A 23927-nucleotide genomic window follows, 5' to 3' on the forward strand; every position below is an offset into this window, starting at 1 on the left:
TGTGTGTGTGTGTGTGTGTGTGTGTGTGTGTGTGTGTGTGCGCGCGCGCGCGTGTGTGTGTGTAGCTTTTGTTTTCCAAAATTTCCAGAAAATAAAATGATGAGAGGAACAGATTTTTTTTTTTTAAGATTTTATTTACTTAACAGACAGAGATCACAAGTAGGCAGAGAGGCAGGCAGAGAGAGAGAGGGAGAGAGAGAAGGAAGAAGCAGGCTTCCTGCTAAGCTGAGAGCCTGATGCAGGGCTCGATCCCAGGACCCTGAGATCATGACCTGAGCTAAAGGCAGAGGCTTTAACCCACTGAGCCACCCAGGCGCCCTGAGAGGAAGAGATTCTTTACATATCAATGTTTCACAGCGTGAAAGCAAAGAAGTTTATTTGGAACAATGAGGAAACATTATTGAAAAAAATAAAAGGTGGAAAAAAAAGAAAATATGAAAAGAGAAAAAGTAATGGTCCCTGTTATCTAGCTATTTCATGTTCTATCCTTGGCAGCAACTACCTTGGATTGTTTACCAGTCCCAAATCTTGTCAATTGTATTGGCACTGAAAATTAAGGTCTGTAATTAGAATTTGAAACCATACCTTATTTAACTCTTCTAGATTCACAAGTAGCTCAAGTTGTTTATGATGTAGTCTGTACTGAAGAAATGGTAGCCATTCATCATTTATTGAGTGCTTATTATATGCTGTACTTTGTGTTTCTTCCACATCGTGATTACACTGCCTGTGCCTGCTCCTTCTAAAGCATGATTTCTGTAACACCAAACTCATTATCAACTGAAAGCACACATTCAGATAAATGATAACATATGAAATAAATTCATGTCCAGTCATGAAGATCTGAGGAAGCAATATCTCTTCTCTTTCATACTTCTAAGAAAGTTAGGTTTCTTCCAGACCCTTTTGTTATAAAGGGTGAATCCTGAGACCCTTGAAATCTTGTTTTTAAAATGTGTACAGAATATGATGCTCTATGTGAGCCAGATAAAGAAATACATAAATTACATAAATTTCTCAACCTCAGCATCCTTGATATTATGAACTGATTCTTCAGTTTCTGTCAACCCTATCCTAATGGTGGCCTGTCAAAGAACAAAAAAACAGAGAATGAATCTTGCAGAAATCTTTTTTAAATGTTAACCATCTTTCTATGTTAGTCCTCAGGTCGAGGAACTAAAGATTTGTTGCTACTCTTCCCAAGTAGTTTGTAAGTTTATGCAATCAGGTGTTCACCTAAATGGGCCTTTGCTTTGATACTGTTGAAAACGTTAAGGAATAAGTCAGAAATATTTAACATATATTTTGACACTACTGTAACATTCCTTTAAGGCATTTATGTTGATTTATATGTGTTGTGTTATTCTGATGTGTCATTGTCTTCATTGTAAATCTAATGAGCTAGTTATATGGGATTTTTTTTGGAGAGCATAGCCTTTGGTTCCACTTAAACCATAGAGTCATAATATTTATGTTAAAGTATAACGAACTCTCAGATATTTTAAACAGTGCTTATTTGTCTATTAGAGTGAAATTTAAAAACAAAACATTTGATCAGTTGTTCTTTGGGAACTTTTTTTGGTTAATATGTTAACTTTTAAACGTGACTGGCAAGTCTCAGTGTTTAGAGGAATTCTGCCTCCTATTTGTTGCCATGAGCTGCAGTTATTCAAGACACTTGATAGAGGTAAATATTGTAGCACAGATTCTTTCAGTATTTTTATATTAAAAATTTATATATATATGTGTGTGTGTGTGTATATATATATATGTATATATATATATATATATATATATATAAACATATATATTTATATATTTTAAGATCCCTTGCAACTTAATGTTTTATATTTCAGGATTTTCCTGACATAGTCAAATGGTAAAGGTTACAGTTTTGTAGACTTAAGCTTTAAAACCAAAATATATAGTAATATATTCCATTAAGAGCTACTTTCTTCTGATGATAAATTAAAAAAGTAGTTGGCTGAATGAAGGTGTAAATTCATTGTAATTGTGATGCTCAAGGAATTTTACTGACTACTCTTTAAATATTAGAAGAATGCTATTTATCTATAACTAAAAACATCTGAGAGAATGGAGAAAACCAAGAAGCTGGTCTTCCTCCCTGTCCTCATCTCCACTCTTCCTCTTAAATAATTTAGCTGGATGGATACCAAGGAGGAGACAAACTCCATGGGTTCTATGTATTTCAAATAATTCTGAATATAAGATATTTTCCAGTGTCTATGAGCTTTTTCAGAGTGTTGTCCCATGAAGAAGGATCTCCTTATCAATTCAGCATAGAGAAATAAGGGTAAACTGACAATGAGAAGCATTGGTAATTAACAGAGCCACAGTGTATTCTTCCAATATGGGATTATTACAAGTGAATCTTGAAATTCTCTAATGTTTCTTTTCTTTTTCTGTTAAGTTGCTATAGCCCAAGGTGGAACAATCCAGATTTCTAACCCAGGATCTGATGGTGTTCAGGGACTGCAGGCATTAACAATGACAAATTCAGGAGCTCCTCCGCCAGGTGCTACAATTGTACAGTATGCAGCACAGTCAGCTGATGGCACACAGCAGTTCTTTGTCCCAGGCAGCCAGGTTGTTGTTCAAGGTATATTTTATTAATCTCGTACATTTAGAATACCTATGCATCACTATATCACACCAGTTAGTGGGAATTTTATAGTTTCCTGAAATATACAGGAGGCAGATTTGGGGGGAGGCACTTATTTTAGTACATTCAACAACACGTTAAATTACACGATTTTCACTTTTTAGCAGGTTTTATTGGCTGTAAAGAAAGGTTCTGTTCCGAATAGCATGATGGGAAAAAGACTTGGGACATGTGAATGAACTTTTTAATTAAATAAATAATCTTCATTTGGGGGTTATAAATGTACCTAATACATATTTTTTATTACCTGGTCTATGAAGATTTAAATATCCAGTGTGTGGTGCACTGAGTTGGGGGTTTTTCCTTCAAATCTAATTTCTAGACATTTCATTTCAAAAAAATGCTTTTTTTTTTTTTTTTCCCCCTCTCTAGACCATTCTAGTATATTTAAATGTCAGGTGGAAGTAGTAAAATGAAACATTTGGGATGTAACCCTAAGCTTTTAGGGTAACCTAGGATCTCAATACAATTCAAGTTATATGTTATTTTAATTTCATTCAGTTTTGCTCATAGTAACTATAATGTGTTTAATACAACTTGCAAAAATCCTATGTTTTCATTTAACTCTATTCCTCTTAGCATTTGCTTAGGATGTTTGGTGTAGCACTAATTTTAAAGAGAATAATATTTGTTTTTTTGGTTTGAAAGTCTTGCAAGTTTGGAAAAAAGCAGATTCTGAATGATGATTCTCTTGATACTAGCTTTACTCTTAGGTATTTTGGGGGTTAATGTGGACTATAATAAAAATGTATGAAGAACTGAGTGGTAGTTCCACTCCATTTATGGAGTAAAACAAATTCATAGTACATACCTAATACTTTGGGTTTTTTTTAATTGTAAAATCAAAGCCACCTGCTTTATTTCCCCTGATTCTCATGAACCCTCTATGTCTAAATAAATCACCGTAAAGAATCCTTATTTCTTCTAATTTATCTTTTTTTATATGGAAATCCACTGTAAACCTGATACTTTCACCAGAAGAGCTTTAAAAATTTTTTTTCTATTTTGCATAGATAATAGACTAATGAGTTCTGTGCTTGTGGGATTTTATTTAGGAACTCTTTTTTCTTCTGTAAGTCACAAAGATATTTTCCTATAATAATTATATTAGCTTTATAGTTTTACCTTTCACATTTTTGTCCTCAGTCCACCAGAGTTTCACCTTGATATATAGTATTAGGTGGAATTCATTTTTCTTCACATATGGAGCCAGTTTTCCCCTACTCATTGTTTGTCTTTTCCCCATTAATTTATGGGGCTAAAAATCTTAATTATACAGTGGATTCTCGTGTATACTTGGATCTGTCTCAAAACTCTCTATTCTGTACTATTGGTCTCCTTTTTTTTTCTTTTTTTAAGATTTATTTATTTTAGAGAGAAAGAGAGTAGGAGGGAGGGGCAGAGGGAGAAAGAGTTTTAAGTAGACTCTGTGCTGAGCACAGAGGCCCTCGCAGAGCTCAGTCCCATGACCCTGAGATCATGATCTGAGCTGAAACCAAGAGAGGGACACTTAACTGACTGTACCATCCAAATGCCCCCATATTGGTCTCCTTTTCTATATGCCAGTAGTACCATATAGGTTTGTTATCTCACAGGACGAGTTTCCCTTTTTTATTAAAAAAAAAAAAAAAATTCTTTCAGTGCTGATATAGCTTGGTGAACCATTATTCGTCAGTATGCATTTAGAATAAATTTGAGTTTCTAAATAACAACAATATAATAATAAAACCAATAATGAGGTTGCTTTTAATGTATAGATTAATTTAGGGGAAACGGAAGTCCTTTTTTAAATTGAGGTATAACTGGCATATGGCAATTATATTAGTTTCAAGTGTACAACATAATGATTTGATATTCATTTACACACTAAGTAATTACCACAATAAATCAGTAAGTCTCGTTAACATCCACCACCACATTATGATGATTGGTTTTTTCTTATGAGAGATCTTTTAAGACTTACTCTCTTAGCAACTTTCAAACAGAGAGCACAGTATTAACTACAGGCACTGTGCTGTATCTCATCACATCCCCAGGACTTAGTTTGTAACTGGAAGTTTGTTCCTTTTGATAACCACCCATTTTGTACATTCCCTCCCTGTCAGCACAGCCTCCCCATCTCTGGCAGCCACTCCTCTGTTCTCTGTATCACACTCAGGTCCCAGGGTGGTGGTTGTTGAAGATTCCACTTGTAAGTGCAATCATATGGTATTTGTCTTTTCTCTGACTCACTTCACTTAGCATAATGCCCTCAAGTTCCACCCATGTTGTCACAAATGGCATGATTTCCTTCTTTTTTATAGTCTAATAATAGGTGTATTTGTGTGTTTGTGTTTGTGCACACACTGCATTTTCTTTACCTATTCACCTATCAGTGGACACTCCAGTTGATTCCAGACCTTGGCTGTTGTAGATAATGCTGCTGTGAATATGGGAATGTGTTTATCTTTTCAGTTAGTATTTGTTTTTGTTTGTTTATTTGTTTTATAAATATACAGTAGTGTGATTGCTGAATCATAGGGTAGTTTTGTTTTTTTTTAAGATTTTATTTATTTATTTGACAGAGAGATCACAAGTAGAGAGGCAGGCAGAGAGAGGGGGGAAGCAGGCTCCCCGCTGAGCAGAGAGCCCGATGCGGGGCTCAATCCCAGGACCCTGAGATCATGACCTGAGCCGTAGGCAGAGGCTTAACCCACTGAGCCACCTGGCACTCTGGGTATCTCTATTTTTAATTTATTGAGGAACCTCCATGTTGTTTGCCATTGTGGCTGCACCAATTTACATTCCTACGAATCGTGTATAAGGGTGAGGAAGAACTGAGGTCTTTATAATGTTAAATTGACCTGTTCCAAACTGTAGAATGTCTCATTTATTTGGATCTTATTTTAACTTTTTAGTAGTTTAAAATTTTTCCTGTGAAAGTACTTCATATTTTGTTAAGTTCCTAAATGCTTGAAGGTTTTTGTTGCTATTATGAGCAATACATTTTCTAGTTGTTGCTGTTGTAGAGAAATATTACTGACTTGTTAAAATGTATTTTATTTATTAATCTTGCTAAACTGAATTTACTTCTAATAATGTGCTCATTCTTTGTAAATCTATCTGTGTTGGTATGTGGATGTTTTATCAAACACAAGTAAGGTGTTTGTTTCTTCCCTTCCAATCTTGATTCCCTGTGTTTTCTTTTAATTTTTCTTTCCTTGCCTTTTCTTTTCCTTTCCTTTTCTCCTCTTCTTAAAATAATGGTGGGTAGGAGTTCTACTTCTATGTTAAATACAGGGTCAATGGGCATTCTTGTGTCACTTACTCGGTCACCTTCCCTCCTGTCATTCCATTCACAGGTCACGGGATTTCTTTGCCAGTTCTCAGTCCTTCTCTTGATTGATCCCTCAGCAGTATTTAAACACTGTTGACTTCTGCTTCCTTCGCTTCCCATCATGATACTGTGTTCTTACTAGTTTTTTCTTTTCTCTCTCCTACATGTCTTTCAGTCTCCTTGTTTGGTCTAATCTTCCTCTGCTCATCTCTTTACTGTTCGTCGGTGTTTGTCAAGATCGTGTCCTGGGCCCTCTTCCATCTGACTGGCGCACTCTCCCTGGCTGACTTCATCCCTGCGCATTGGTTGTCAGTGCACTCTGACCATGCCCCTGACTCCCATCTAACTGCTTAGAAGTCCCACACACATCTCTTGACTCTTTCAGTCCAAAGTCACATCCATTTCCCCCACCCTAGTTCTCTTTTTATTTACCCTATTTTGGTAATGGACTCCTGTCCAACCTGTTGCTTCAGGCTAAGAACCTGTGTGTCATCTCTCCTTCCTCCCAGCTAAACCACTCATCCTTCCACTCCTCTCCACTCCTGCTGTCCAATCCTACTTACTGTCATGCCCTCCAACCGGTCATCCCTTCTGCTGGGTGGCTGCCCTGGAGCTGGTAGTGGTGGAGAAGTTCCCTGATCTTCCTAATCATGCCAGAGGTGGCATATCTCTTCTTGGTCTGGTTTTTTGAGAATTGTTCCTGAAAGCTCAGGCTCCCTTTTTTCATCCCTCCCAGTAATCCTGGGAGCTACTAATATTTCTTAAAAACAAATGTCTCTACCTCCAACATTTTCTTTTTTTCTGTTATACTCAATTCTGCAGTTCAGAATGGTATCTCTAAAATTCACATCTAACTGTGTCAGCCTCTTATTCAGTGAAGTCTTGTTACTTGTTATGCAAAATCCAAAACAAATTTTTTTTTAAGATTTTACTTACTCATTTTTCAGAGAGAGCAGTGAGAGAGAGTACAAGTAAAGGGAGCTGCAGGCAGAGGTAGAAGCAGGCTCCCTGCTGGGCAAGGAGCCTAGGACCCTGGGGCATGACCTGAGCTGAAAGCAGACACTTTTAATCAACTGAGCCACCCACGCGTCCCTTAGTCCAAAATCTTTAACATGGCCCAAATCTTTGCTTGATCTAGGCCTTGCCACCTTTACTAGACTTTTCCTCTCAACTTCTCCCTCTTTTGTAATGCAGCTCTGTGCAAGATTTCATTTCCTGTTCTATGCCGCACCCTCTTTTCCTTTCTAGGGCCTCACACTAAGCTATTTGCCCTGACAGGAACACTTATGTCAGTCATTTACATTATTTAGGCTTCATCTTAGTACTTCCTCCAGGAAGCCTTCCCTGATCCTGCAGATCTGGTTTAGATAACCTCCTGTCAGTTCCTACTGTACCTCCTTAGGGTATGTGTGACATGCCTAGATAACTTCTGTTTGGGTAGAGATCCTTAGTATCTGGCACAGTTCCTGGCGCATGATAGATGTTTAATAAAACCATTTATTAAATGAAACCCTTAGGTATGGCTGAGATGGAAGAGAGTCTGTCATGGAGCCTCTGTTTGGGACTGATGTCTAGGTTGCTCTCCACACTTTCTTACATAGCCAGATGTCTTCAATTCATGTGCTCTGGAGAAGCACATCAACATCATTAATATTAAGGTTAGGTAGAATTCTAATCATATAAGGGAATGGGCCTTATTCAGCCCACTGGTAACAATAAAATGTTTCAGTGCCATGTGACTTATTATTGTACACTAGATAGATGTGCAAATCATTTCTTTTTCCAGACTATGGTCTTTTATACTGTTGAACATGAGCTAATTTTTTTTTAACTAACCTTACCATTGTTAAATTTCATATAGTGATCTAGCTCTTCATGCACTCTTCATTAAGTGATCCAAATACCATTTGACATTTAAAAAATTTACTAGTAGTAATTGTGATTTATTTATGAATTTTTTTTAAATCCCCAAATTCTTTTCAAGGGTTTTTAATTTAGTAAAATAATGTATTAGACTGAGCCTCATGGAATTGCTGTTTTTTTATGAGCCAAAAAGGTCAAATATCAAATTCTTATGATTCAAACTAATATTTATGGAAGAATGCTATATAGTTCTTGCTACATTTGGCACAGTGAATTTTTTTAATGTCAGTATTTATTCAAGTGAAATTCGCAAATTCTGTTTCACCTTGGGAACAGCTGGATTTTATGGTGCTGTAGCAAATAGTTAAGCATATAAAACTGTTAAGTGTAAGAAGGTGGCTGGTTATTTCTTCCTTGACGAATTTAGAAGTGTTTAAGAAATACATTTCTGAGTATTTCACAATGTTTTTCTGGGCTGATTGTCAGGGTTTTTGTCTGATTTACTTATTTTAAAATACTTTATTTATTTGACAGAGACAGAGAGACAGCAAGAAAGGGAACACAAGCAGAGGGAGTGGGAAAGGGAAAGCAGGCTTCCCAAGAGCAGAGAGCCCAATGCAAGGGCTCTATCCCAAGGGCTCTGGGATCCTGACTTGAGCAGAAGGCAGAAACTTAATGACTGAGCCAGTAGGGGCCCCTTTGTTATTGCTTTAATCTCCATGTGTTTTGTTTTGTTTTCCTTCTAGGAGTTATAAAAGATACAGTGTTTACGCCCCCTTTGTTTATCTAGAAACCTTGGACAGAACAATAATAAAGAAGTTAGTTACTCCATAAGAAACAATCTTGTAACTTAATGCTAATGAGACTTTTTTTTGCCAGAGCCCATCTCAACAGATTTCTATGTACAACAACATTAATATGGTTTATTACAGGAAGGATTTTTATAGGGCTTTGGTTTCATTGAGCTCCTCTGTGACAAAGCAAATTGATGGTAGTGATAGGCTAGTGATGTCATTGTGATGTAAGTTACTCCTACTTATCCTTCACATGCTTGCTAGTTTGGAACACTGTATGTCAACCTGTGATAGGGGAGACAAGACAGTTCTGTATGCAGAAGCCCATCATGGCTGTAACTGGAGATGAAACAGGTAAGAATTTTAAAGAGAGATTTAAATTAATTCTGAAAATTTTATTTTGAAGTTTAGAAAAATTTAGGGACCTCTGAGTGTTTCAAAAAGTATTAATTTTCCAGTGGCTGAGGAGTAAGAAATTTCTTTTAATATATATCTGTATGTACTGAGCACACTCTGTGAAGGCATCTTAGTGTAAATGCTTTTTGCTCAGCGGATTGCTTTTTTGACCAAGGCAGTAATCCTTTCTTTCTCCGTTGTGCTTTACTAAAGTAAGCTGTTACTTCGTTGCAACCTGTTGCAAATTCAGTGCAGCTACAAGTTAAACATACCGTTAAACATACCGTTCAACTTGTAAAAAATTAAGCTTCCGATTTCGTTGTTGTGTACAAATGTTGCTCCAAAACAGACTAGGAAAACGCAGCGTGTCGGCTGTGTTTGCGTGCCTACTTGTTTCTTTCCTCCTGTGTTTAAAATGGTCTGTACCTCAGCTAATCGAGTTCAAAGGGCTGACGTCACTACATTTCCTGGAATCGTGTTCAGCAGGGAAGTGGAAAAGTTAAACTCCAAGCGAGCTGCACATTGACGTCAGCTCCGAGTCATGCTGTGATTTAGTCAGTTCCTTTCTGCTTTGTCAAGGGCTGCTGACAGATTTAGAGTTGTTAACTAGCTCGCCACTGCCTCTATCTCCAAGATCGCTCTTAACACTGAATAGCTTTGCTCGTAATCCTTACTTTAGCGTTTCTCTTGAGGTAAGTATCTGCTTGACGAGGGGGAACGCTTTGTGAAACCTGTAATGCTTGGGTGAGCAGAACTCCGAGGCCGTCCGTCCCGCCTCCGCCTACGTGGGCAGGTTGAGCCTCCTGCTGAGGCCGCCGCGCACGTGCTGGGGGAGAGGTGGGCTCTGGAGCTGGAGGGTTTCCGCACCCTTGCTCGCTCTCGGCCACTGGCGCCTGGGAGTGCCCTCTAGCGCTCAGTCTGGGAAGTGCTTGTCTGAAAGTTGTCCCACCCCACTCCACCCCCTCCACCACCCAGTCTCAGTTCTTGAAATTTGTGATCAGTAATCCTGTTGTTTGGTTTTCTTAATGACAGAATGATCCTGACCTAGTTGCTAATGTTCTGTATTAGGGTTGCATTGTTGTTTTTTTCGGTGGTGTCTCATTTCTAACCAAGTTCTGAATTTGCAGTTGAAATCACGAAGATGATTGTCAACAGCTTCACCACAGTTTAGCTTTTCAGAGTCAGTGGGTCTAAACCCTCTTCCTAGATGGAAACACTCCACTGATCTGAGCAACTAAAACCTGTATTAAAGCGTTTTGAAAATTATCTTGATGCACTATTATTTTTCTCAAATGACAAGTTTACAGATGGCCTTAAAATAATCTTAAATACTGCAATATGATTCTAGAAGCAAAAGGCATTTTGTGCATATATTTGTTTGCTAAAAATCATTAGTTGGCTTATATCTTTCTTTACTAAGACTTTAATTCCAATTCTTAGGTCTAACCATGAGAGAAAATTAAAAATAAAAAAAATAAAAGATTTGAAAATTCACAATATATTTAAAGATGAAAGTTTAAAGTAAAACTTTGTATATATTTTTAGTCATTGCTTGTAAGTGAACATTCTTATACATTTATGTGTATGGAATGAACATACACTGTCCTTGAAGAGCTTTGTTTCACAGTTTTACCCATACATGAGTTACTTCCAATTTAAAGTTTTTGAAATGCTAAAATTTTAAAATATCAAACTTTTTTCACAAGACCTCATTGTGTTTTGGAAATCATTATTTTTAGAAATCTGATCAGTTTTCAGAAATAACCAATTCTATTTTGAAATGCTGTTTAAAAATGAAAAACTTTTGTTTGTTTTGAGGAGCTGGAAGAGCACAGTGTTTAAGAGACTTTTTTTTAAGTAATAGTAGAGGACCTACTGTATGGATTGGTGAACCACATGGGCTGATGTAGATCTTTGGCTTACACATATTTTTTATCATGACCCACGTTTTACGTCATGATGTTGTATACCTCTGTGTGTGTGTGTGTGTGTGTGTGTACATAAAACAAGTTTTCTAATTTTTATTTAAATTAACATATAAAATATCTTATTATTGGTTTCAGAGGGAGAGGTCCTTGATTCATCAGTCTTACGTAATACTCAGTGCTCATTACATCACATACCCTCCTTAATGTCCAGCACCCTGCTACCTCTTCCCCTCACTCCCCTCCCCTTCAGCAACCCTCATTTTGTTTCCTATGATTAGGAGTCTCTTCTGGTTTGTCTCTAATGCTTATCTTCGGGTGCCTGGGTAGCTCAGTCGGTTAATTCTGACTCGATCACAGCTCAGGTCTTGATCTAAGGGTCATGAGTTTAAGCCCTGCAGTGTTTTTGGTTGCTTTGTTTGCTTTTTTAGAAGTGCTTATCTTTAAATATAGTAGAGATATAATGTGCTTTTCTATTTTTTTCTGTTGCTAATGAGATTGATTTTATGACCCACTAATGGTCTAAAACTTACAGTTTGAAAAACTTGCCTAGACCAAAATCAGGCTAACAATGACTGGTATGGGAAAAGTTTTAGGTATTTATTTATAGGATCATGGAATAAAATGTGGAAAGTGAATAGCTATAGTTTATAAAATTGTATTATTGAGACTTGTGGGTATAGTTTAAATTTTTGTTAGAAGTAGTTTTTGGCTTTCTTTATTCATAAGCTGATTATATTAAGAGCCTCACTCCGTATCTTTTAGTCTCTGAGTCTTATAAACTCTAATATATTGTATTTAGCCTGAATTTCTGAATTATTAAAAATAAATATTCCAGCTCATTCAAATTTGGAAAATAGTGTCTTAGTTAATATTTGATGCATGAGAATAAGAATACATTTCACCTTGTGAAAGAAGGGCATTTGAAAAGCTTATTTTTGGGGAATTGTCACATAAAAGAAAGGTTTGGATCAAGTATAAACAGTTTCTTAAACTTGCCAGCAAAGCAAGTTATAATTATGGTAGAAGTGAAAAAAGTCATTTATCTACCTTAAGTTTTAATAAAACTCCGAATCTGTATGGAAGTTTTACTGAAATTTCCATTGTTCTACATTCCCAATATTTTTGAAAAAATTTCGATGAAATATTTTTTGGGATGATTATTTCACTCTGCCCAGTTTTATTTGCCTATATGAATATATTGCCTAATAAAATAATTATGATACTTTGAATTTATGTAAGCTTTTAAAAAATTGCAGTGTTACAATATAAATACAAATACAAATGTGTTCAGTGCTATCAAACAATCAGGTGGTGAGAGACCTACAGGAAACAGGTAATATAGGTTAAAGGATCTGGGTAGGCCTTCCTGAGGAAACTATTTAAATACCCATGAGGAGAAGCAGTTTCCATGTATTTTTACTGATGTGCTCAGAGCAGATATTATATTTTCATATAATAACATGTATCAGAGTGGTAAATAACTCTTCCAAGCTCACAAAGCTAACAAGTGGTGAACCAGTTTGGACCTTCAGACTTTAAGACCAGACCTTGTCTGGTTCTGTTCACACCATATTACATTGCTCCTCAAAATTCACCTGATAAATTCATGCTAATTTTAGGTGAGTTACCACAGCATACTACACACTACTCAGAAAACATACAAAATAAAGCTAGCATCATTTTAAATAGTAAAAATGGATTTTTTTCCTAGAATATTATTACTCTCACAGGGCAATAGAGTATATATTTGATAATATACAGAACTTTTCATGTCAATACTTATAATTTATTATCTTTTACATAGATTTTTTTTTTTTTTGACTCTTAAGATTTTCACTAAACAACTCAGGAAGTTCCCTTATATGTAACTTAAAGTAAAAATAGTTAATGATTTAATTCTTTGTGGTCTGAGTATTATAATTATTGTAACAAATTTGAAACTGTGCTTAAATAGTCAGTTAATCAGGATTTAGTTTTCCTGGAAAAAATAGAGCAGTGGAGAAGGGAAAGGTTTTGACACTGTGAGACACCAGGCAAGGACAAGGCTGATTTAGGCATTGTGTGCCCTGGCGCGGTGGATGGGAGGGAGAGAAGGAAAAAAGAAAAGTAAAGATGTCCATAGCTTCTTGGAGCTAGGGAAAAGAAGTCCCTGCTTATCAGTACAACTTCAAAGTTAGCTCTGTTGCTTGTTACTTAGGTAGATTTGGGACAAGGGACACATAGCAAAATGACATATGAAGGTAGGAGCTCCATTTATAAAAATGTTTTTATTCAGTTAATGTGCTCAGTACTACAGGGATATCAATCAGTAGATGAATAAACAAACAAAATCACCATTATTTGAGATGTGGATAAGTTGTTCCACTTTGAAAACTATCAAGATAGGCATTTGGCTGAGTTTCTTATTTCTTTCTTTGTTAGGAAGAAACAAATACCTCTTTGACTTGTGAGGCTTTTCAGTTAGTTTTCTTATTAGCAGTCTGATGAGACTATAATATGGTTACTTGTGATTCTCCACCTTTGAGGTTCTATTCTAAATGATTATAAACATTGAAAAGGACTTTTATTATCTTCTAATAATTTATTCTCTAAAGGAATATAATAAAATATTGTATAAATTTTATACATTTTTAATAGGCATATTTTTTTTTAAAAAATAAGGAATAAGAGACATACGTTTCAATCATTCTCTTACCCAGGTTTGTTAGAAGGGAAACTCCAGGGGAAAATATTTTTATGGATGTTATATGCCTTTTAACTAATATACAGTATAAGCATAATTTGGAACATTGTCTTTCAGAACTTAAGGAAGGGAAGAGGAAGGGAACTAACATTTGCTGAATGCCTACCATGTGCCAGGCACTGTGCTAGACACTTTGACATACATTACAGGGTTTATTGTGAGTATTAAATGAGATAATGTATCCCCATTTTACAGATGAGGAAACTGAACTTGCCCCAAGTCACATGGCTGGTAAGTGGCAGAGCTGGACTAGAATCCAGACTCCAGATCCCATGCTTTTTCTACTGTACCGTGTTTAAAGCTTGCGAAGAGAGGTATGAAGCCTAATGACCAGAATTGAGAGTTCTAGGAATTTTCTTTTTCCATGAAATATTTGATGCTAAACTGAAAAAAATTTTCCTGTCAGTAGGTAGATAGTGGGAAACACTAATTAGAACTCGCCTGCTTCTCAAATGCCAGGTGAAATGACTCCTATGTAAAGGAAGATTAGGAAATAATGCCAGTTTGAATAAATACATAGCATCTTATAAGGGCTTCTCATGCCTTAGTATTAAAGACTTAAAGACTTAGCTATAACAATAGCTAACAATAGTCTTACAATAATAATACTGCTTATTTTAAACATTCAAATGACAAAACCCTGGGAAGTTCAAAATTTCCTTTGTGGTGTGCGTGTAAACCCACTGAGCACCCATGATATGCCAGACACTGTGCTAGGTTATAGGGAATACCAGCTAAAAAAGACACCCCTGGCTTGTCTTTAAAGTTTTTGCTGCCTTAGAATAAAATTAGTATAGAAGTATCTTTTATGTATTATCTTTCTTCAGTCACAAAATGATAGCCCCACTGGTGACTCATTTATTTTCAGAAATAATGTATACAGTGAAATTCTAGAATAAATAACGTGGACACATATTTAGTAGTTAGAATAGGAACTGGCCTTTATAGATGTACAGAGATAAGAATAGGTCATCAAAGACTGTAAGGTGGTTCTTTGAACTGTGATTCTAGGTATTGAATCTGCTTTTAATTGCCACTGAATTGGTAACATTAGAAACTGAAGCTAACCAAGATACAAATTTTTTTTATCACTTCTTTCAGCAACAAAACTTTTTGACATTTGGATTTTCTCAAAACAAGAGATTCTCTTTGCCCATATCTTTTTAGTGTATTTACTGATAAGATCCTATTTGAGTATATGGAATTTATCCATTGACATTTACTCTGTGACCACTTAAAGTGTACCATCATATAGATTCCTTAGGATATTACAAAAATGTGTATTAACTCCTACTAATTAATGCCAATTCATATTTCTGTCTTGAACTAATGACCTGCAACCTGATTTTTGTTGGAGATAAATATGTAGTATATCTGAAACATTGCAATAAAACCCTATTTATTAGCTAATGTCCCAGAACTAATATATCTAAATATATCATCCCCTTCCAAGTTATCATTTTAAAGTGATATCTTTTTCCTGAGCTGTTACTCAGAATGTTTTAAGAATACTTCTTTTGAATTGCTTCTATTGAATTGCCAAATTTGGTCCTTTGAAGGTGGTTTCAGCTTTTGGAAACAGGCAAAAGTTTAGAACCATTTCTGCTTGTAAGACCAATGAATGAACTTCAGTTTTCATCTATGAAGTATACCCACCCCCCTTTTTTTCCTCTTTAAAAAAAGAATGAATACTCTTAAACTAACTTTTACATATCATATGAGAATTCTGCTCTAACTTTATAGACAGAAAATAGCAGATGCATACAAAAGGAGAGGGAGAGAGAAAGTATAATGAACCCCTCTATTAATTTTATTGCACTTCTCTGTAACCAGAGTTTGCAAAAGAAAAGCCCTAGACCAAGGTCTGTACCCATGCCCCCTGCGAATGTCAACACAATGACACATAAACATCTCATAAACTTCTCATTCGTCACTGGCTATTGTTCCAGTTTTAGAAAGCCTGTGTAGCCTCTAGCTGTTCCATTGTGTCAACCTTTATTGTCCCATAACCTTCTTCCCTGGATGTGGGTAAAGAGGAGAGAGGAGAGAACTATGTTATTCTGTGTTCCAGTCTACCTCCCCTGACAATATGATTAAAATAGAAAAATCTTGAGTCAGTTAACAGTTAAAACTGTTTTTAAAATTATCTTCTTAAATATTTCAAAGCTGAGATACTCTATGATATACAATGAGATAACTGTGTATACGGAATTTTAAATAGTCACAAAAATTTAGGATTTTCCCCAATTTTATTATTGATAGAGATTTTGCTGGTGATCTTTGTACTTATCAGTTACTATTTGTCACCATTGTTTTTAAGATTATATGTAGAAGGAAGGAGAAGTGCATCCTTATAAGTGGTATTTTTGTTAATGTTATGAAGACCTTTAAGTGATCTTCCCCCAAAGCTCTTTTTTGAAAGTCTAAAAAATATTTTCACCTAATTCTTAAGCTCTAGGGGGAAAAAAAACCCTGGCATTTACCCAAAAAGGAGCACCTAGATCAGTTTTTGATTGATCTTTTAAACTGCATAGGTATTTTAATTTGTTAAAAAAAAAAAAAAGTCTTTGTGTCCCTTTTGGGTAAAATTTCAGTTCTTACTCAATGGTTATAATGCATTTTAATGAAATATGGAAGTGATGTGTTTTCTATTTTGATTGGCATTGGTTCAGACCGATTTTTGTAGGATTTGGTAACTTTTTTAAAACCTTTATCTTGTAGTTAGCTTTGAGACAGCATGAATTTTGTAATCTCTTAGAGTGTCAGATTAACTCTGGACCATACATTCTCAAAGTTGAAACAGTGGTGGTAGAAACATTTCATCACTTAAATCCATCTGTCTCTTCTAGGAAGCTATGTTCATTAGAGTAGAAAGGCAAATGTTGAGTATAAATTAGGAAACTTGGAGGACTTTTAGTATTCAGTTTGAATACTAAGTGAATATTAAGTCTGTCGTTTAACTATGATTGCACTATAATTAGAAAAGTTTTTTAAATGAATACTTAGAAATGTATCATTATCTCAAGAAACCTACTTAAGACAAAAATGATCATCCCCCAGAGAAATTAGATTTAAATAGAGCTTTGCTGTTTTGTTCTTTATTTTGTTTTGGTTTTTAAACTGAAAAGACAGCGAGCCTCAGTCATCTTCTGGTAGTAGGACTTATATTTACAGATATCCAGTAACTGTCTCAGGCACGGTATAGGGGACAGGAAAATCTCTTATCTGGAATATTCAGAGAATGGAGATGTTCTGCTTAATTAACATTTTTGCAGTGGTATGCTAGAGCCAGCTCCCACCGGTATGCAAGAGTGATTATTAAATTTTCAGGGGTTTTGTGAGCTGGTGTAAAAAGAGCCATTGTTAAAAATTAAATATATATAAAGAAATACATAATATATTTAACAAATAGATTATGTTAAAAACTATAAATACTCAAAACTCATCACTTCTCATAATTTTATCTATGCTCTTGAGGTTATTTACATCTCTTTTATCTGTATGGTGTCCTACTTACTGTGTATGTCTTCTCATCTCCACCTTCCAAGAGGTCACACTGGTAGCTTGAAATTGGCCACCGTGAAAGTATTTATATCATGTGAATTGATAAACACATCAGGGCTTTTTTCCCCAGAGAGCAGTTGAAAAGTCTCCCTAATTTAGCCTTTGGTAAAAACCTTTCTAAAATGTGTGGGGGCATTTTTCTACCTTAACTGTATAGAGCATGCTGAATATTATTGTTCCAAATGCTGAAGATCCTTGATACCTAAGACTTTAATGCTCAAAATAATCATCTTAAATATTAGCAAGTTCACTTCTTATGACATATAGAAAGAAGTATGTTATTTCCAGGTCAGTTTTATATAAAAGATCAAGTTGTAAATTGTTTATATAAACTTGTCATATTTTGTTTCGTTGCAGCCGCCACTGGTGACATGCCGACTTACCAGATCCGAGCTCCTACTACTGCTTTGCCACAGGGAGTAGTGATGGCTGCCTCGCCAGGAAGCTTGCACAGTCCCCAGCAACTAGCCGAAGAAGCAACACGCAAACGAGAGCTGAGGCTAATGAAAAACAGGTAGGATGTTTCACCGGAAACCAGTAACCACCTATTGGACACACAACTTATTGCTGTGGGGCTTTTAAAAAAATTGCTTTTCCTGAGTCATTTCTCCCAAGTTACATGTTCTGTGGCATTTTGGGGTTTGTGCTCTGCATGTGACCATAATTAGATTGTCTTGTCATCAGAGTGCCATTTCATCAGCAGGTGGCACATCCCTACGTGTGGTAACGGTAATGTCTAAAAGATACATTAATTTTCTTAATGATGATGCAAGGGCTTTATTACAAATAAAGATTTATTTTTTACTTGGTATTTACTTTGTGAAATAGGTGATAAGTGTAATTTCTTTGCTTCTTTATGAGCAAAATTAAGTGTGAGTAAAGAATTGCTAAGCCTCTTAGGGGCACCTGGTTCTACTTAGTCAGTAGAACATGCAACTCTTGATCTTGGGGTTATGGGTTCAATCCCTGTTTTGGGGGTAGAGTTTACATAAATAAATAAATAGAATTTTCTAAGCCTTTTGTATGTAGTTTCCTTTTATCTATTTTGTAACTTTTTTTCTATAATACTGAAATACATATTAAGTCTGATAAATTTTGGTCAAGTGCAAATACAAAGCAAAGAAAGAAACAAAATTACTCAGAGCCCCATCACTTAGAGATACCTACTAATATTATAACATATGTACCTTCAGTTCACACTCTCATTTTCTCACTTACTCTTGTACCATGTTGCTGTAATTTTATTTTTTAAATAGGAGTATGTCATAAAAATGCTGTTTTCCAAAATTCTTTAATTTGACTTGTATATTATTTCTTGGGTTAGTTTTTATGATGGAAAATGGTACAAATTAATCTGATTTTCAAAATGAACAGAATAGTCTAAGAGTTCTCCAAGTCATTTGGTCACCTTATTCCTAAGTGTTAAATCATATCCTCATTGTAAGAAAACAATACATTTCAGATGACATCATGTGCTCACCTCTGACCAGGACCATGTGGTGATGGTTTGTTAGTAGGCATTAGCAAGCTAGTTAGTCTAGAAATTGTGACTTTCGAGCCACTACAATTCAGAAATAAGTACTGACTTTGTAACAGTCCTTTGTAACTGAATGTGAATCAGTAGCAGCTATATTCAGCTTATTAACATCCCTTTAAATGTCATATTTTGAGGGCATCCGGGTGGCTCAGTCAGTTAAGCATCTGCCTTCTGCTCAGGTCATCATCCCAGGATCCAGGGATCGGGTCCTGATCGGGCTTTCTGCTCAGCGGGGAGTCTGCTTTTCCCTTTGACCCTCCCCCTGTTTGTTTGCTCTCTCTATCAAATAAATAAATAAAATATTAAGTAAATAAAGGTCACATTTTTATACAATACAGGACTCCTTAAGTTGGCTTTAGTTCCCAAACATCATAGTTATCACAGATCACTAGATGGAGTTTTGTACCCTAGAAAATATAACAGATTACCCAAACTAAGATCATTTAAGACACGCACATCTTTATCAGTGATTGTTCCAGATTGACTAAGTCATGCTGGGTTCCTATTTTTCATTGTCAGCATTTTATTCAGAAATCCTGAAGGGGCTGAATGAAGTATCACACATAGTTGTTCTATGGAAGTCTTGCTATCAAAGATCTCTAACTTAGATCTGGTGGAGGAATATGGATATTTTAAAACTGTCCTTTCTGAGATCTTAGGGAGCTATGAAAACATTTGCTTCTATGGTCACAGAATTCAGTTTAATAGTATAAAGTATAGTAATAATGCAAACTGTAAAATTGTTCATTGATGTCTTATTTTCCTAAAGAAAATAAAAAGACCTAGAAAGTAGCATTCTTATTTCCCTTTTGTTTTTTAGATTTAAAAAAAAAAATGTCAGTGGAACTATCAATGAAATAGTGAAATACTGGGCAAGTGGGTTCCTCTAAAAGTGCCCCACAGCTACCTACACATAAATAAGAAATTTCCCTGAGGAAAACAGTCATGAAATTTTACATTTTAAAAAAATAATTCGCTAATAACAGCTATTGGGTAGTGTTTGTGTTTGAGCTGTAAATAACACAGGGAAATGGAGCCTTCACCTCACAGGTGTTATTTTGATCTTATGTGACTGGCCCAGAGGTATGTGCAGCCAGAACAAAGGCTCAGCAGTGTCATCAAGGATCTAGGCTTCTCCTCCCTGCCTTGTCAGCTTCAGCAGGTGACATTTATTCTTAGGATCACAACAGGCAGGAAGAAGGGAGAAGGTCCAGAGCTTCTGGATCTTCTGAAAACTTCTGGGAGGTCCTTACAGCATCTTTCACCCGCATTTTCTAGAAATAGAAATAGCTAATAGAATCCCTAGCTGCAAGGAATTCTGCGAAGGGTCTATCTTAGCTTTCCAGATCTCAGTCTAAGTGCAGGACAAGGGAAGAGCCGATGATAAATGGCTAACAGGAGGCTCAGCAGAGCAAGTACCATTTGCAGGTTGTAAGTGCTTTGTTTCTACCATTTCTTTAACTCTCACATAACTTGCACATGAAACCAGGTCTGGTTATTATCCTTACTTTCCAGATGAGGGACTGAGGCTCAGAGTGGTTAAATAGTGAACTGGTTAAGATCATGCAGCCCACACTGGACAGAACCTGGATGTGCAATCAGGCAGTCTTTCTTCCAGAGCCTGCCCGCTGCACTACTCCAGAGTCACCTCAAAGAGACCTCAGAGTAAGCTGCAGATTTCACTTCATGGAGAGTATGTAGGTTTTACTTATTAACGTGAAAGACCTCTCATGCATTCTCTTTTTATTCTTTGGCTGGCATTTATGACAGATCTCATAGATATTTCTCCCAGTCCAGCCACAGTTTATATTTCTTTACAGCCTTGTCAGCATTTCCTCTTTGCCATGTACTTCCTCTCCATGCTGAGGATATATCCAGACAAACGCAAGGCCTAAAAACTGAGCTAGCTATTAATAGAAGAAACAGGTGTTTTCCATAGCTGGGAAGTACTTGGGAATGTACCATCTACTGGTGCGATCATTTAAAGCTTGGTGCTTGGAACATTTTGACTGGTAACCTGCACCGTTCCCACATAAGATATGAATTATATTTACAATAGATAGTACACCTTGGTAAAGAAATTAAAAAATATCAAGCACTGCTATATGTAAAATTTCATTTAATGATAACATGTTTTGTAGAGTGATTATCTTCCTTCCAGATCTAGAATTTAATATAATGATTCAATCCATGAAAACGTTGGTATTCATAAATGTATTTTAGTTCCTTTGTGGAAAGCAGAGTTGCAAATTTTATGTGTGGTTGGATTTGTTCTCAGTTTTTCCCTATGCATCATTGAGATTAAATCAATCTGTATTTGTCAGATTCAGTTTACTTCTTACATTTTTAAAATTTTCTCGTTAACTAGTTGAGAAGCCTGAGAACTTGGTGAGTTCACAGGGTGAGTGCATTGCTCTTGGCTAGGAAGTTGGGGTTGGTTTTTTTCCTGCAGCTCACTGGGATTTCAAGGTCTTTTTTCTGCTGACACTTGGCCCCACGGAGAAAAAACAGATAACCAGTTGTTAGTGAGTCAACTATCCTAAAAATAAAACAGAATTGGCCAAATCTGTTGTACACATCACTCCTGGTTCAGAATTGCAGCAGTGCTAGCTAGAATTATAGTAACTGGTGTTTAGACATCCAACACAACTCCTGTTAATATATGTTTGAGTTATCTCTTTCAACATAGGCTTTTTTGATCTGAAGTGTACCCCAAAGCAGTTATTTTCAGTTGACTCCTTCAAAAGAACACTGTTACCAGAGGGTATATTCTACAGAGGAGTTAAAGGATATAGTTGCCACCCCTTCCCACCCTGACAAAAAGGAAAAAGAGAAAAATGTTGGCTCTATTTATTATTTTTTGGTGGGGTTATGCATGAGAATGACTAACTCATCTGTGTATTTGTGTTTGTTGCTTTGGCTGGTCTGTTCCTTCTTTTGGGCATGCCTACAGCGCTTTAAAGATCCATAGATTGGGTAGTAAATGCATGTGATTCAAAAACAGTCTTGACATAGAGTTTTGGGTTATAGTAGCTTCCTTTCCGAGGTTTTAATATTGGTGCTGTCACTTCGTGGATTTAAAGTGTCTGAATTATTGAGTGCTGGATTCTGTGCTATCCCTTCTTCCCTTCCTTAATTTTCAGAAGCGGAGTCCATTTCATTATGGTTTATGAAAATGTATGTGACTTGCTTACCGTTGTCTTTATCCATGTTGTTTTCTAGCCAATAAACTGCTTCTTGCAGTCATGGTCAAGCTTATTTGTTTTACCGATGAGATTCAGTCTTGAAGAAACAAAATCTCCAATATTGACATTTCAAATTTCTGAGGATTAATTTTTCCAATATTTCTGACCAAAATAAAGTTAACTCATTGTGATGGAATATGTGGCTTTTGGTGGACAAAAATACTCAAGAGAATTGAAAAGATCTGTAAATGTTTTTGTAGAAATTCCACTTGGGGATGTGGTCCTATTGTTTTAGGTTACTGAAAATCATTCTGGTCACTGTTATCACAGAATGTGTGCCCTAAGAAAACAGCATTTACAATGAATGATGGACACATTGATCGTGCTCTCAAGTCATTCCTGTTGTTTGAAAGTATTCTTACAAAAGGCATGTGCTTGGTTACATTCGTTGTGTGGCTTTGTACAAACCTTGCCTAGGATTGATTGGTCTTTGAGTTTGGGGGACAGAAGTTCATTTGAACCAGTCTGGATCGTGCTGGGAGGTTGTTCCTGTAGTCATTTGCTTTGTGTTGGTTCCAGGGAAGCTGCCCGGGAGTGTCGCAGGAAGAAGAAAGAATATGTCAAATGTCTTGAAAATCGTGTGGCTGTGCTTGAAAACCAAAACAAGACTCTCATTGAGGAACTCAAGGCCCTCAAAGATCTTTATTGCCATAAAGCAGAGTAACTGTCTTTGACTTGGACCTTGTTTATTATGAACTCTAATCAAGGCAGGAGATGCAGCAATTCTACTAATTGCCATGTGGACTTGTGGAAGGGACACTTGTGACCCTTAAAAATCCAGTTTGGCTTAGTGTTTGACATTGAATTGGGAACCCTGTTCCAAGATTTGGAATGTAGCCATGATCACATTTACCAAGCTTACTTCAGTCTGCTTGTCCATAGCATGCAAAAAAAAAATGTTTTGTTTGCCCTTTTGCTTCTACTTTTTTTCAGGGAAGCTGCTAAAGAATGTCGACGTCGAAAGAAAGAATATGTAAAATGTCTGGAGAGTCGAGTTGCAGTGCTGGAAGTTCAGAACAAGAAGCTCATAGAGGAACTTGAAACTTTGAAAGACATTTGCTCTCCTAAAACAGATTAGTAGAAATATTTAACTATGAACTGATTACAACATGTACAGTTGCTTTTGAAGGCAATACAATATATAGCCAGCAAGAATTATGGCTTTTTTCCTTTGTATCATTCATTGTATTCTCTAACCTCTGACATTCCTAAAATGCTTCACTGTACGTAGTTAACTCTTAGCTGTAACTTCAATTTTTTTTTTTAAAGAGACAAGCTGTAAAAAAAAAAAAAAGTATGTAACAGATTCTTAAAATGCAATATTTGTAAGACTTACTCCAATGCCACATATTTGCAGTTCCCAACCTCTGTCATGAATAGTGTCCTATGCAATAAAATTTTTTGCAGGTCTTTAAAAATCATTTTAGGAAAGGATGATCAAAGATAATGCATCCAGCAGTACAATAAAAGCAAACACAAAAAAATACCTCAGGAAAGAATTGAAGGAAAGAAAGAATCAAAAGAATCTAATGACATGCTTATATGAAAATAAGAGCCTATAAATGAATTTATGGCATTTGCAGATTTTTATATTAGTTGCTTTGTAAAGAAAGTATTGTATTGCTGTCCTTGAATGGCATAGTTGAAGAGCGTTTTTAATAGAACCATGTTGGTTACACTTTGTAGTGTTTGGTGCTCATTTAACTATCTGAACTTTTACTACAGTTTTTACTCTATTGTGTAATATAAAAGATCTTGCAGAAGTTCTTAGTGTCTGTTTGAATGAATGAACCTCATGAAAGTTACAACAAATTTTTAATATATCTGGAATGTGTTAAAAGTAAAAGTTAATATTGTA

At 35.9% G+C, this 23927-nt stretch overlaps 1 protein-coding gene across 21 annotated transcripts in view; it reads left to right on the forward strand.

The window, feature by feature from the left end:
- Positions 1 to 23821, forward strand: part of LOC111155537 (cAMP-responsive element modulator) — a 70390-nt gene extending 46569 nt beyond the window's left edge. For 3 of the 21 annotated variants that reach the window (XM_022515716.1, XM_022515719.1, XM_022515718.1), the window contains 4 exons: positions 2432 to 2620; positions 13919 to 13954; positions 17645 to 17801; positions 22589 to 23821. In XM_022515716.1, coding sequence (XP_022371424.1) covers positions 2432 to 2620; positions 13919 to 13954; positions 17645 to 17801; positions 22589 to 22733 — 527 coding nt within the window. In that variant the 3' untranslated portion in view covers positions 22734 to 23821. Of the gene's footprint in view, positions 1 to 2431; positions 2621 to 8914; positions 9011 to 9521; positions 9745 to 13780; positions 13955 to 17644; positions 17802 to 20644; positions 20691 to 22588 lie in introns of those variants that run through there. The other 18 variants (XM_022515717.1, XM_022515721.1, XM_022515726.1 and 15 more) reach the window with 15 other exon arrangements.
- The last annotated feature ends 106 nt before the right edge of the window (positions 23822 to 23927 follow it).

Source organism: Enhydra lutris, unplaced genomic scaffold (assembly GCF_002288905.1).
Source record: "Enhydra lutris kenyoni isolate GAN:26980312 unplaced genomic scaffold, ASM228890v2 scaffoldscaffold42, whole genome shotgun sequence".
Classification (NCBI taxonomy): Eukaryota; Metazoa; Chordata; class Mammalia; order Carnivora; family Mustelidae; genus Enhydra; species Enhydra lutris.